The 14273-nt window shown below is 32.6% G+C and overlaps 3 protein-coding genes across 4 annotated transcripts; 2 read left to right on the forward strand and 1 right to left on the reverse strand.

Moving 5' to 3' along the window:
- Positions 1-1869: 1869 nt before the first annotated feature.
- Positions 1870-4573, reverse strand: LOC112757784 (uncharacterized). The gene is made up of 3 exons (XM_025806341.3): positions 3850-4573; positions 2303-3685; positions 1870-2077 (listed from the first exon to the last, which is right to left on the reverse strand). The coding sequence occupies exons 1-2, from the start codon at positions 4439-4441 to the stop codon at positions 2439-2441; spliced, it is 1839 nt and encodes a 612-aa protein (XP_025662126.2). The 5' UTR covers positions 4442-4573; the 3' UTR covers positions 1870-2077; positions 2303-2438.
- A 1819-nt stretch (positions 4574-6392) lies between these two features.
- On the forward strand, positions 6393-13886 carry LOC112755661 (uncharacterized). Of its 2 annotated transcripts, none has more exons than XM_025803893.3 (8): positions 6393-6542; positions 9603-9762; positions 9843-9965; positions 10462-10667; positions 11139-11282; positions 11586-11803; positions 12642-12900; positions 13614-13886. In XM_025803893.3, exons 2-8 carry the CDS (start codon positions 9687-9689, stop codon positions 13740-13742), a joined length of 1155 nt encoding a protein of 384 aa, XP_025659678.1. In that variant the 5' UTR covers positions 6393-6542; positions 9603-9686; the 3' UTR covers positions 13743-13886. The 2 variants fall into 2 exon arrangements, with proteins under 2 accessions (XP_025659678.1, XP_025659679.1); XM_025803894.2 differs by lacking the exon at positions 6393-6542 and adding an exon at positions 8841-8981.
- On the forward strand, positions 7458-8852 carry LOC112755662 (protein WHAT'S THIS FACTOR 9, mitochondrial-like). Its single transcript, XM_025803898.3, has one exon. It carries the CDS (start codon positions 7458-7460, stop codon positions 8580-8582), a length of 1125 nt encoding a protein of 374 aa, XP_025659683.1. The 3' UTR covers positions 8583-8852.
- Positions 13887-14273: the final 387 nt, after the last annotated feature.

Consider the following 14273-nt stretch of genomic DNA (forward strand, 5'->3'; position numbering starts at 1 on the left):
CACATATTATCATCATAACTAATGATTCTTGCGTGATATTTTTCAGTTTTAATATTACAAAATTTTTATAAGATTACATTTATTTATATTTCATTCTCATTGTTTTTATATATGTATATTATATTTTTTAACAATATCTTTAAATAAGAAAAGTGAATCAAATACTAAAAAATTAAATATAACACTTATTTTTTAAATCATACAAAGTTCTTCTATATATATCTACTATATCATAATAGTTGTTCAATACATTCTTATTATTTGCTTTATTATTTTATTTTACATATTTTTCTTACTTGAATATTGAATATTGTTCATCATGTCTGATCAAGAGAAGAAATACAAGTGTGACCAATGTGATAAAAAGTTTTCAACTTCAAAAAATTTGCGCGCCCATAAGAGCAAGTCTCACAATCCAGTTACTTATAATCCAAGTAACTGTAGTATATGCAACAAATACTTTGACATTCCATCGTTGCTACAAGTTCATATGAAGAAAGAACATGCTTATTATACATTCTTGTGAATGTTAAGGTATTTGAAATAAGTCCATGAATTATATTAAAGTTTAGAATAAGAATCAATATTTATGGTATTTTATTTATTACTTTACTAAGAATTTTCTTTAAGAATTGAATTTGGGAATTGTTATTCTATTAATTAGGGTTCTAGGGCTATAGTTTATCTTATATGAGTCCTTGTTATGTACGTACGTACATGTCTTTTTTTTTTATTATTTATTAAGTTTGTATAATTATATTTGATTAATAAAAAAATTAGAGTTTAAGGTCTAATCTTTATAAGCATTTTTTAATTCTTGTTAATATATGCTGAATATAATCTTTTACGGATAATGTCTTTAATTTTATTTATCGTGATATGGCCATTCTTTGTAATTATTTTTATTAACAATGCAAAATATTAATTAAAAATTTATGAATTTAAATAGTATACGTTTATCAAGTGTAAGGGTTATGTATTGATTCACACTGTTAAATAATTATACAAATATATGTTTATAAAAATGTTAAGTATATATAAAAAAAATTAATCAGTAACTAATATATATTTGTATATATATATATATATATTTATTGTATTTTACATATTTAATATATATTTTATACAAATAATTAATTTTTAATATACATATAACTTATAATTTTAATAATCTAACTATTAAATTATGTTATATATTTTTTTAATTAAATACAAAAAATAATATCAACAAAACAGTGTCGGATTCTCCCACCAAGATCAACTACACTAATTAAATATCCCAAATATTATTTTAAAACATCAATAGATATATAATTTAATAAACTAAAATTATGTATATTTTTAAAACGTATATATATTACAGTTTTGCGTATCTGCGGGTTAACTTATTACAAACAAAGGGATTGAGCTATAAATTCTTTTGACACATTCTTTTAATAATAATAGCTTAGCCTTAGAAAGAAAAATAAATAAACTACTAAAATATTTTCAAAACTTTAGTTGCTGAGAAAATTAATTTCAAAAGGTGAAAACGACAAAAAACACTCCTGGAAAAAAAATGTGACAAAATGACCAAATGTGAAATAAATACATCTATGTTAGCAGAAACAACTAGATAGCAAACATCAATGCTTAGAGCGGCAACTGTGAAGTTGACATGATCTTAAAACTTTCCAGTTGTTTCCATTTCTTTTTCCTTCGGGATTAGACCATGCATCCATATTCAAAGTTATCACCATTATTCTCTCCATAACTAAATTAATTTCCGTCGGGATTATTTTTGTCTTCCGCCTAAATTTTTGCATTTTTGGGTGATTTCCTTATATATATATATATATATATATATATATAACTTCCTCTCGCTGTTGTAAAAATATTGACAACTTTTAGTGTTGGGATGATAAAATGGTCCAACTTTCTTCATCGAAGCACCCTGCCTAAGATTGAATATTCCCACCATTCAGAACAAAATCATTGAAGACATGATCCTTTTTGGGCTAGTTTTCGTCACCATTTTGTTCTTCCTTATTGATATTCCTGCAATTCACTTGCTCCATATATTCTGCAGCCATGCGCTCTGCATCAGAACACCAAGGGTTTACACATAATTATATGAATTTGGATCCTCTCGTTTTAAAAATAAACAAGACAAGTATCTTCACCATTTATTGTTTCTCATTTTAATTTCATTTTTCTAGAGCAATCGAATGAAAGGTAAAAATGCAAAGATGACAAGGTCACATTAGAATATCCAAATCCTAATTATATAGACATTTCTAAATCAGTTTGCTTAACCACTTACTGCTGACTAACGCAGAGCAGATATTTTGCGTTTTGTTCTGGATATGTCGCAATTATGTAATGTGGTTCGGTGCTCAGATGCGAACTGATTCTCATTCGCACAGTCAGTTTGGTTTTGCTCCCGGTTGATGACGAGGTCAAATCACAGAAGATGTTCGTTTGGCACTTATCTTTCTCTCAATATCCTCTATCAAACCGTTCGCACTTGAGACATCATTTTCAGAAGAACATTTATACTTTTCGAGTTCTCGAGGGTCGTTACAGTTTTTCAACATATCAGAAAATGCCTGGGCCTTCTGAATTATAGAATTCCTTCTTGCACGCGCATCATTGTTGTCTTCACTGTAAGTATTTGGCAAGCTGGTAGAATGGGGAATGGAAGACATCAAATTGCAAAGCTTTTGTGCCACTTCAGTCATACCCTGTTTCTTTAACTCCGCATTCAGTCTCTGGAAAGTAAGGTACTGAGGAACTATACCCCTTCGTATCATGTCCTCGAATTCAGCAAAAGCCTCTTCCAACCTACGCATTTTGCATAGCAAATGAACTAACATGGTACTTGTAGCCAAGTCCATGTCCAATCCTTTATGTCTCATTTCCTTGCTAACTCGAACTGCCAAGTCTAACCTTTCCTCTTCACATAACATCTTCACCAAAAGATGGTATGTTAGCCGATCAGGCGTATAACCGGATTGGATGATCTTGGTATACAAGTTCATCCCTTCCTCAATCTTCCCGCATCTTGAGAAGTACCTAAAGAAGTAATTATAGGTGGTGGAGCTTGGAATGAAACCCCTACTTATCATCATTTTAAGAATCTTACTAGCACCTACAAGATCTCCTGCCTTACAAAACCCCTTTACCAGAGAATTATATGTCGATTCGGTAGGGCCAATTTCTAAAACATGAAATCGTTCCATCATCCCCAAGGCCTCTTTAAATCTCCCAGCTTCTGCCAATGCATCAATTATTGGATTATACACTATTGCATTTGGTGCAATTCCTTCTTTGATCATGTCACCAACGATCTCGAGCGCCTTTTCAACTCGACGCATCCGACAATACCCTTCGATAAGGGTACCATATGTCACAACAGTTGGTCTTACATTCTCCTTCTTCATCTCCTCCCAAAGTCTCTCACCGTGTTTGAGTTTCCTTGACCGAAACCATCCATTTAACATTATGTTATAAGCCCGAATGGAAGGAACCCAACCCTGGGTCATCTTCTTTCTTAGACATAAATACTCGTAAGCTGCCCTAACAGACCCTTCTTTGCAAAGTGAATCCAACAATATCTCAAATAAACTCGATTCCGATCCAGAATCTATAATTGAATTGTGCTTTCTTCCAAACTCAAATGTACGAATTGCAGGTTGCACCATACCTGAAAAATTTCATTCTTTTAGGTTAAAATTAAACCATTTCTCTATACTTTCCTAAGAGTTAAAATTCTCACTCGCAAATTATCAACATCATTATCTTATTCTTTCATAGATTCAGATTGAAACGTACGAAAACATAAACGGAAAATATTCGGGTTTTTTTAACCTGCACGTGCATAGCGTCGAATCATGATAGCGAAGGTGGCAACGGAAACCAAAGCTTCTCCCTCGTCGTTTCCATCATCGATCTGATGAAGAATCAGCGTCCAAGCGGAGTCAAACTCCCTGGACTTAGCGAGAGCGTTGACCACAGCGTCGAAGAGCTTCGAATTAGGTCTGAACCCGGGTTGCTTCTCGGCCCACAGGAACAGCGAGTGAAGCAGCTTGGGCGACGAACCGAAACGGTCAAACACGGCGAGCAGTAGCTCTGAACCCGGTTCAATCCCGGAGCGGTCCAGTTCCGCATGGAGGAGCGATCCGGGAGAGATGGAAGAGTCGGCGAATATATTGGCAATTGCGGAGAAATCGCGCGGCGAGAAATTGGAGTGGGGTTGGGGTTCGGGATTGGGATTGGGAGGGGGTTGAGGGATTGGCAGGGTTGGCCATTTAATGAGGGGGTTTCCGCGAACGGAGAGCCAGGAAGAAGAGAAGCGGTGACGGTGATGAAGAAGGGAGAATGAGAATGTAGGAGTGGGTTTTTGTTTGAGTGTGGAAAGTAAGAGAGATAGTGAGTGACGAAGGGGGTTGTGGAAGAGCATTTGGTTTGGAATGTTGGGAGCGGCTGGAAAGGAATTGAAACAGGGGAAGAGAGAAAGTGGCAATGGAGCTGGCGGACGAGCGACGGAGGCGGGTGAAATGAAACTCTCAAAGGAAGGAACGGTTTCTTTTCTTCTGTAAGTTTTTGTATTACATTATATTTACTTATTTAGTGTAAAAGACTAAAAGTGTATAAAATTAAATTAAAATTTATTTATTATGTTGAGATCATAAAATAAATTTTTTTTTATTAAAAATATAAAAAATTAAATTTTTAATGTATTTATTTTTAATATTTTATATTTATTAAATAAAAATATTTAAAATTTTTTATTAGTGATAAGTTTATTATGTATTTTTAGAATTTATTTAGAAGGTTATGAATTAGAATTTATTTAAGAATGATTTTTTTTATTTTGGAACAACTAAAAATAAATAATTTAAAATTTTTTGAAAACTTCAATTTTTTATTTTTATTTTATTTATAAATCACATTAAAAGGGGTTTAATTTTCAAATTCATTCTTACACTCTTCAAACTTAAATTCTATTATATTAATATATTATAGTTATTTTAAATTATGTAATTAAATTTAAAATAAAAATCATTTTTTAAAAAAATAAATTTTTTTCTCATATTAAATAATTTTCAAATAAACTCTGAATATATGTTAGTTAAACTCATTAAATTTTAAATATTTGATCTTAACTTGATATTAGATTGATTTTTGAGATACTTATACTTTAATTTAGTCTACAAAATTTTAATTTATTCAATTTAATTTTTAATTTAGTAGTCATAATTTATATTAATTTTTTGTTTTATTTTTATTACAAAATTGTTAATCGTATGCTGAAATTGACTGACAATTAGTCCTCTAAATTTTTTAACTATTATATAATGTAAGGTTCCTATTAAATATAGACATTTTATTTGTCTGACATGCGTGCCTAGTGTCTTTTAATAAAAAATAATAAAAAAATTTCAGATACATTTAGACACCCTAAAAACATCATGTGTCAGCATGTTCAGCCTTATTCTTAACATGTATTTTTGAAATGAGTTTAAAAATAATATATATTATTATTTATTAAAATAAAAATATTTTAAATACTTTTATATAGTTAAAAGAAGACATTAAAAATAATTAAAAAATTATTTTATATTTTAATACCAATAAAATATAAAAAATTTATTGTAATTTATCTAAAAAATACTTTATATTTTATATATATGTTGTGTTCCCGTATCTTATAAGATTTTAAAATTTGTGTATTCGCGTGTCCTGTGTCGTGTCGTATTTCGTGTTCGTGTCGGTATCCGTGCATCATAGAAGGATTCATATTCAAATTAATCCTAAAAGATAAATACATTCTTTAAAATTGTCCCTAAACATTTTTTTCAATCAAATTGGTCTATTATTAAAGATTAAAATTTAATTATATTTTTCATTCAACTCACAAATGATGAATGATGTAAATGGTTAATTGATAAATACATGTTCCTTTACATATTTAATTAGACATCAATTAAATATGTTTATAAAAATCTATCAATTTAATCGTTAAGTCATATTGAGAATATATCTTTTGTAATTAAAAAAATAATTAAATTAATAAATTTTCTTAAACATATTTAATCAATATTTAATTAAATATGTCAGATATTATATATAATTAAATTTTAATTTTTAATAGATTAATTTAATTAAAAAAATTTAAAAATAAATTAAAAAATGTCTTATCTTTTAATGTCTGATTAAAAAAATGCTACGCATACCAGATTAGTAAATTATGAAGAAAATCACCTCTGTGCCACAACCCATTCTCGATTCACTTACCAGTCCTCCAAATCCCTAATCTTCCTCTCCAAACCGCAGCCCACTTTTTTGTCCAGAATCACTCCCATCTCTTCACTGAGGCTGCTTCTATGTCTTCTCTCTCCACCGTCGCTGCAGCTATGTAATGTCTCTCCAGCGAGGCTGCAACCTGTGACCTCATCGCCGATCTGATCCCCTCCGGTATTATGCGCCTCTCTCCGTCGCTGTTGTGCTCTCTGCTCACCCAGTCTCGGTCGCTTCCTCTGTACTCTCTCTCGCCGCCGGTCAGATCTCTTCGCCGATCTCCTCTCTTCTAGTTTGAACTTTTCATTCTTGCTTGGTGATCAATGTTTGGTTGTTGAGGAAGCTTAGAAAAATAGAAATGTGGAATGTTTGCATTTGCTGTGATGTGTGAACTTTGAATTTGATCTCTGTCTTCTTTGCATTTGTAAAATACAAGTGATTAATTGACTTTGGCTTTGAGTTACATTTTGGCAATTCATGTGATTTCAGTTCACACTGCAATTGCTGTCCTATGCCGTTGTGCCAGTGATATTGCCTAATGCAGTCCACAATTGGAAGCATTCTATATGAAGTCTGGACCCTTTTTTTTTTTTGAAATCTGTACTTTGGAATTATTGCATTGTGTATTTTTGGTGAACAGAGTAAGGAAAGTATCTCGTCTCTGTTTGCTGCATTGGGAAGGTGATGTTGTGATGTTGCTAACTGTGATACTAAATATTTTATTGTGTAACCTACTTGGACTAGAATCCGTCCTAGATTCAAATGTTTCAACTACACATATGACCCTTACGGCTTGACCTGGTCCACTCCCTTCACCTGTTGCAATTTTCCTATAATTTGAGAATTCTTCTGTAGGTTATGTTTACACAATTTGAGTAGATTAGGGTATCACAAGACTTACACGTTGTTGCTTTAACTGAACATAGTTGACAAAAACAATTAAGCGTTATTCCAGTGGGTGGTGCGAGTTACATGGATTAGGCAATGCTATAGCATTCTATTAAAATAGAACATAGTTGAATGGCACAAAAGTTTGTGCTGGACGTTTTGTTCTTTGGTCAACTTTATATTGTGTTAAAGTTTTTGAGTTTAGCTGTGTAAGTTTTGAAGTCTATTGAAGAATTGGACCCTGGTGACAGAGTGTTTTACTTTACAGGGTAGTGAGCTGGTCATTCATGGCTCTCCCCTCCAAACTTCCTCGTCAGTTCATCCTCGTTAGGACTTTTGTGAATGCAAAGGTCAAATGGGTTCGGGACTTGTATCTTGATAATGCAATCCTTAAAGAGAAAGATCTTAAACAGGTCGTTTCCTTCAAGAATGAAATAGTTTCATCTACTTCCAAATCCCTCTCCTTATACAATGCTTCTCTGTTGAAAGATCCCCTTAACCTTTCCATGACAACCACCAAATTTATAGACAAGTATCATTGTATTTTCATGCAATTCCAACCAGATCGTGGCTTCCCTCCACATGTTAAGCTCACACCTCATGCTTTATGCCTACACAAAGAAGAAATGGATATCCACAATTGTCCCATTAACCGTGTAGACATTGTTCATAGGATTGCAAGGCTTCTGATGCTTGCTGGTATGGGAAAATTGCCACTTTATGTAATTGATAAGCTAAAATGGGATTTGGGTCTTCCTCATGATTATGTTAAGACTCTTTTGGCCGATTACCCTGATTATTTTGATGTTTGTAACATCGAAGATCCATCATCCGGAAAAGAAATGCTTGCTTTAGAGCTTGTTTCTTGGAGAAAAGAGCTCTCTGTCTCCGACTTGGAGAAGAGGGCAATGAGCTTGGACTATTGTGGAGACAAAAGAAGACATGATATTTCATTTCCCATGTTTTATCCAAAAGGTTTTGATCTTGAAAAGAGAGTGAAGAGTTGGGTTGAGAATTGGCAAAAATTACCTTATATTTCCCCATATGAAGATGCATTTCATCTTGATCTAAGTAGTGACCTGGCAGAGAAGTGGATAGTGGCAATTTTGCATGAGTTGCTCTGTCTTCTAGTGTCAAAGAAGACAGAGCGAGGGAACTTACTTTGTTATGGAGAGTGTTTGGGGTTGGACTCAAGATTTAAGAAGGCTTTGGTTCATCACCCTGGCATATTTTACATTTCCAATAAGATTAGGACTCAGACAGTTGTGCTTAGGGAAGCTTATAGAAAGGATGTCTTGATTAGAAAGCATCCATTAATGGGTATGAGATTTAGGTACATTCACCTCATGACTAAGACTCAGAAACATCATAGACAAGTTGAGTTGAAGGATAATTCACAGATTGAAGCTTAGCTATTGAATCTAAAGTAGTCATTGATTGCAATTTGCAAATTTGCACTTCACTTGGCTGTAGCAGGAAAGTTAAATGTAGTTGGTGTAAGGATTGGCTGATTTTGTATCCTATGATTATTGCAATTAAGTTTCTTGGCAATTTAAGGCCTTCCTTTCAACACCCCCATCAAGTACGAATATAAAAGATGTGTTCCTATGAAAGATGTTGCTTTCAACTTTGAGTTCAGTTGTATAAACTTTATGTTCTTAATATTTATACATTTTTCTAAATATGTAAATCTTGCAATTTTGCATTAGTTGACACTAATTCTACACTAGTCACAAACTTGTAATGAACAGCAAGTTGGGTAGGGTATCAAATGCTCATGGAACATATGGTAACTTTCTTTGCAGTTTCAGGTTGGTTTTTAATTTCAACCATTGAAAATGCCTTGTTAAGATTTGTTCTTTTGAAAGACATTGATTTCCAGTTCAGGATCAACTTGCATGGATTTGACTTCTATAATATTTATGCAACTTTAGTTGACACTAATACTACAATAAACAAATGTTACTTTGAACACCCCATCAAATGTTTGGAACTTAGGAGACCTGATTTTAAGTTTCTTTGCAATTTCAGTGTTGCTACCAACACCCAATCAAATGTTCAATAATAATTTCTTGTTCTTTTTGGTTATCACATGAAAACAGCGTATTCATTTTAAACTAGCAAAAGGCTTTTGCTATTCTGGTGGAGCTAACTGAAGTAATTCACTTGTTATTTGCCCATGATATTTTTCAAAATTTGTTAAATCACACATTTTTCATATGCATTTTTCTTTCAGCGAAACCCTTCCTTGGACTCCCACATACCAGGACCCTTATAGCACCAAACTGCCCTCTATTATTTTTCTCTTTTATTTGGGTGGTTGAACTGCATGCCTTTTTAATGAAAAAATTGATTTACTTCTTTTCCCCCTCCATCTACATTTTGTTTTCGTGTCAAGCGTGATCCTGAATTCTTTTTTATCATTTATGCAGCTGAGACGCAAGTGGTTGCAGGACCTATCTTAGTTTCTTCCTTGTTTCTGTTTCCGTTAAAATTGTATTCTACATCTATCGGGCATGAAAAGGATGAGGGGATGGCACCGTTTTCTTTTTGGTCTTCCTCTAATTTTATTGCTTACTCATCTATTTTCTGGTGGGTAATACCTTCTTTCCTTTTTATTAGTCTTTCTGCTTTCAACTGTGCTTTATAAGTAAACTTCATGCTTTTTTTAGTGAAGGAGTTGCAGCAGAGTTCACAAACTATGGAACCTCCCGAGAAACTTAATAAAAAATTTGATCATCTGGTTCTTGGTCCTGCGGCTGGACAAGGCTTATCTAATCGATTGCAATGCCAAGGTATCTACGTTTATTTGTCTCATTTCCTTATATGCTTTGATTCAAAAACATGTAACTCCATATATGTCTGTCTTGGAACTTATATTATCTAGAATAGGGCTACTTGTAAAATCTACTTGTGAATTGGGTATTGAAATGGAAAATTGTATGTATACTTCACATGGTACTTGGATTTTAGACCATTGGCCAAATGATTTTTTTAAATAGCAGTTTATCAGGTAGTAGCCAATTTGTAATTATATTGTTTTGGATAGATCCATGTCTGTCATGAAATCTCTCCCCAAGGTTGACTTTTCCATCAGAGATAGATGAATCACTTTTACGGTTTAATGATATATCTAATGATATCTGGATAATTACAATTTCCTTTTGCTGATTTTTATATGTTTACAAGTCAAGATTATATTCACTACTTTCATATCATTTATTAACTTGGTTACATTACTTCAGATGTTCATAATTCTTATGTTGTCTTTTACATGTTAACAATTTACAGGAACAAAGGCTCTTAACAGAACACATGGTTCTAACGGAAGATCAGCTTTGGAGGATAGTGTTGCATTTGTCACTGTTTTTACAATTTATAATTCCTCAGTCAATACTGCAGATGATAAAGCAATAAAAACAGTAGTTGGCAGTGCTTCATATAATAAGGTTGAGAGGTCAATGGCCGTTCTGAATGCCTTCATTAACTTCATTAAGGTAATTATTGAATAAAACTTTACTTCACTGTATCAAAAGAAATTTAATGTTTTTGCTTATTGTGGCCTGTACATTATCTGTTACCTAGCAGATTGATGAAGTCCTTCATCTTTTTCTATAATTTTATACTTTTGGAGTTCATTAAATGGAACTAATACTAGGAGTGAGCTTGGAAGATGAATCATAATGTAACTTTGTAGCTTGAAAGATTGAATAGTGCCTAGACAATCCTATAATTCTTTGATCTAGCCTTTCTGACTTTTTATGTCTAATTTGTTCTAACCATCAAGCAAAAGTCATGCTATGTTGCATACTTTTTTCTTCGATCTACTTATATCAAAGGTTGATCAAAATATTTGGCGTCTAATTTATTGAAGTGTATTGTTATTGTCATTTTCCTTTAAGCGTATATTGCGATATAACTATATTAGGAATAATTTCTTCAACGTTTGGTATGGATGACATCTGCAGGTGGCAATGCCCCGGAGCAATGTGATTATTCTCACCGATCCAAAGTCTGACTTCTCAGTACAGAGAAGCCAAGTTACCCTTTATCCTATACAAGGTGAATATTCACGAGACAAATTGATGCTCCAAAGGATCAGGTCTTATATTGTAAGATCACGTTGCTGTATAGAAAATATTTTGAATAAAACTAGTTGATCATCTGTATGAGTTTATTTTGAACATTTCTCCGTATGTGTCTTTGTAATCTAATTAAAATTATTACTTTATAAATTTGCCAGTGGCTGCAATCTCATGCACGAAAATAGACCAATGGTTCTGTTATCTTTGTCATTCTTTCTGTTTGATATTTCAATTATATAGTCACATCATACTGTTCTTTTGTCATTTAACATAATTAGAATTTATGATGTAGCTCTTAAGGGTAAGATATAGTTTTTTCCTTCTTTACAGGCCTTTTTGGATTCACGGCATAAGATGCTTTCTCAGAGGCCAGGGAATATCACTCACTACATCTTCACCGATTCTGATATGGCAGTGGTTGATGATTTAGGGCAGATTTTTCATGACCATCCGAATTTTGACTTGGCTCTAACATTTAGGAACAACAAGGGACAACCGATAAATTCAGGATTCATTGCAGTCAGGGGTACTCCTGATGCAATTTTAAGGTAAACAAATTGGATTGTATGTGATTTTCATTTAACTACATTTACTTCATATATAACCTCCATGCTTTATTCCACATAACGGGGTTGCTTGTATGGATCAAATGATACCCTTTTAGTTCTTTTATTAAAAATCAAATATTTAATAAATCATGACCAATCTTGTCTCTATAGTTTCACTTTAATCGCAAAAATAAAGAATTTCCAGTAGATCGTTTGTCTGTTGAACTCACAATACATGTCCTGTAACACATCTCTTGGTAGTTTCAGGTTTCCTCAAACATGAAAAACACTGGTATTGTTTTTGTTTCGGACATGGTTTCCATAAAATGTTGGTGTAATTAGGCTCACACTATATAAATCATAGTTGTTTATGATGATTTATTTTCTCTTTGACTATATTAGACTTGTTAAGGAGAAACTCCTATAAAAGCTTAAGCGGTTAGATGAACGTTTAAAGATCTGACTCAATTCTGCTAAAACATTTGTTCGGAGATTGCTTGTGAATGATTCCTATGAAGAATTAATCAAACTTAAACTCTACCATTTATGCTAGCATTCTGATGTTTTCATTAATGCTACCGAAGTCATTTTAAAAGATGGAAAATAGTGAGGACTGAGGAGTTTTGATATTACATGTAAAAGTTTATACCAGCAAATACTTTTGATATGCTTCTTCCCCCCCCCCCCCCCCTTTGCAAGTTAATTAATAGTACCATCAATTTCATGATCTTCTATTTTCTCATTGTTTTGCTGATCATTTTTCTTCCATTTGCATGTTTGAAAATCAGTAGCTCTTCCATTTTCCTAATTCCTCCCTCTAATTTCATAATATATGAAGGGCAAAGCTTTTTCTACAAGATGTTTTGAGAGTTTACCGCACGGAATACATGAAAGCTTCACGGATGCTTGGAGATCAGTTGGCGCTTGCTTTGGTTGTGAAGTCCAAACCTCAATTTGATGCCAACAGGTTTTCCAAAACTGTTGCTTTCACCGAAGACATTCGCGGTACTAAAGTATTGTTCTTACCGTGTGCCATGTACAATTGGACTCCGCCAGAGGGTGCTGGACAGTTTCGTGGCATGCCATTGGACGTCAAGGTATATTTCAGACTTAAATGTGCTTTGTATATTTCGAGTTCGAAACAACTTATAATCAATGCTTCTTGAGACGGCCATTGAAAAGAGTTAAGCACCGCTTTGAGCCCCAAAAGATTAAAATGCCATTATTTGAGACTCGGAAAGATGTTATATTCTCGTGTTATCAGAATGGTTAATATAGTAATGACTTACTTCTTAGAAGATCAATATAATGACAAATTAGTCCTTAAAATGTCTTTTCATTAATACTTTTAAAAAAAATAACAAGTCTTTTGGGGGTTGATTTACAGATCCTTTAAGGATCAAGCTGGTGGTTCACCCCCGCCCCCCTCTCTGTTTTTTTTCCCAGAATAAATCACCATTTTAATCCTTGTATGATTCAGTATCCTTAAAAATTGATAATTATCACTAGGTACGCAAAAGATTATGTTAACAGTTAAATTAGCCCTCAGAATTTTAGTTTGCTAACAAATCGGTTCTCACTTTGGTCGATTTGTCAAGTTAAACTGATCTTTCGAGTTTCGAGGACCATGAGAGAGTAGTGAACTAATATTTTGCGAGTCCAAATGGTAATTTACTGGGGAAAAGGAAAGATATTTTTTTATCTACCATTTCGGTGATGTATCTGAAGGCACTTCATTTGGTGTTTTAGAAAAATATCTACATTGTCTTGTGAGGTTTTAACCCTATTTTGTCCGTGTTATGATTCGCAGGTTGTTCATTTTAAAGGATCAAGAAAACGATTAATGCTCGAGTCTTGGAATTTTTATTCCTCTTCTCTTGATATCCCAGATATGTTGTGCCTCATTTTAGCAAGCGGAAGAACAAAATACGATTTTTGAAAAGTATTTACTTGTAAAATGTTCTTGGGAGTGCAAATATCCAATTGAAATATATTTTTGTTCATATAAATCAGACGATTTGTTATGAATCATGTCAGATTGTCAGTATTCAATCCATTTATATTTCTATCACTTTTCATCAAATTATTTAGAGTCTTTTTATATCTGTCTCTGCTCTTAACTATCGTATTATCATTTCATTTGATTTATCTTCTTGATGTTGTCCTAATCTTTTTCAATATGGTCAAATAACACTATCTTTTTAATAATGGACGTCACTTTAACTTTCTTTTTTATATCCACTAGATATTTTTAGGAAAAATAACTATTTATATTCATAAATTTTGTGAACATTAATAAAAATACTCATCAAACAAGAAAACTAATGTTATATCTATAAAAAATGGGTTTTGTGTGATAAAAAAGTATTTAAATTCTAATTTTTTGTTGATTTATGGGTAATTTGAGAATTTTATTAAAAAGTCATGAAATGTTAGGTTTTAATATTTTTGTCACATGAAATTTATCTTT

This window comes from Arachis hypogaea, chromosome 6, assembly GCF_003086295.3.
Source record: "Arachis hypogaea cultivar Tifrunner chromosome 6, arahy.Tifrunner.gnm2.J5K5, whole genome shotgun sequence".
NCBI classification, from domain to species: domain Eukaryota; kingdom Viridiplantae; phylum Streptophyta; class Magnoliopsida; order Fabales; family Fabaceae; genus Arachis; species Arachis hypogaea.

What these genes read in the sequence shown, in the direction of transcription:
- LOC112755661 (XM_025803893.3), top strand. Translation starts at nt 9,687, where the DNA reads ATGAAAAGGATGAGGGGATGGCACCGTTTTCTTTTTGGTCTTCCTCTA. An exon ending in CCTTCATTAACTTCATTAAG is followed by an intron (nt 10,668 to 11,138) that starts GTAATTATTGAA and finishes TGACATCTGCAG; the next exon opens with GTGGCAATGCCCCGGAGCAA. An exon ending in GCATGCCATTGGACGTCAAG is followed by an intron (nt 12,901 to 13,613) that starts GTATATTTCAGA and finishes TATGATTCGCAG; the next exon opens with GTTGTTCATTTTAAAGGATC.
- LOC112757784 (XM_025806341.3), bottom strand. Translation starts at nt 4,441, where the DNA reads ATGCTCTTCCACAACCCCCTTCGTCACTCACTATCTCTCTTACTTTCC. An exon ending in TCGACGCTATGCACGTGCAG is followed by an intron (nt 3,686 to 3,849) that starts GTTAAAAAAACC and finishes GAAATTTTTCAG; the next exon opens with GTATGGTGCAACCTGCAATT.
- LOC112755662 (XM_025803898.3), top strand. Translation starts at nt 7,458, where the DNA reads ATGGCTCTCCCCTCCAAACTTCCTCGTCAGTTCATCCTCGTTAGGACT.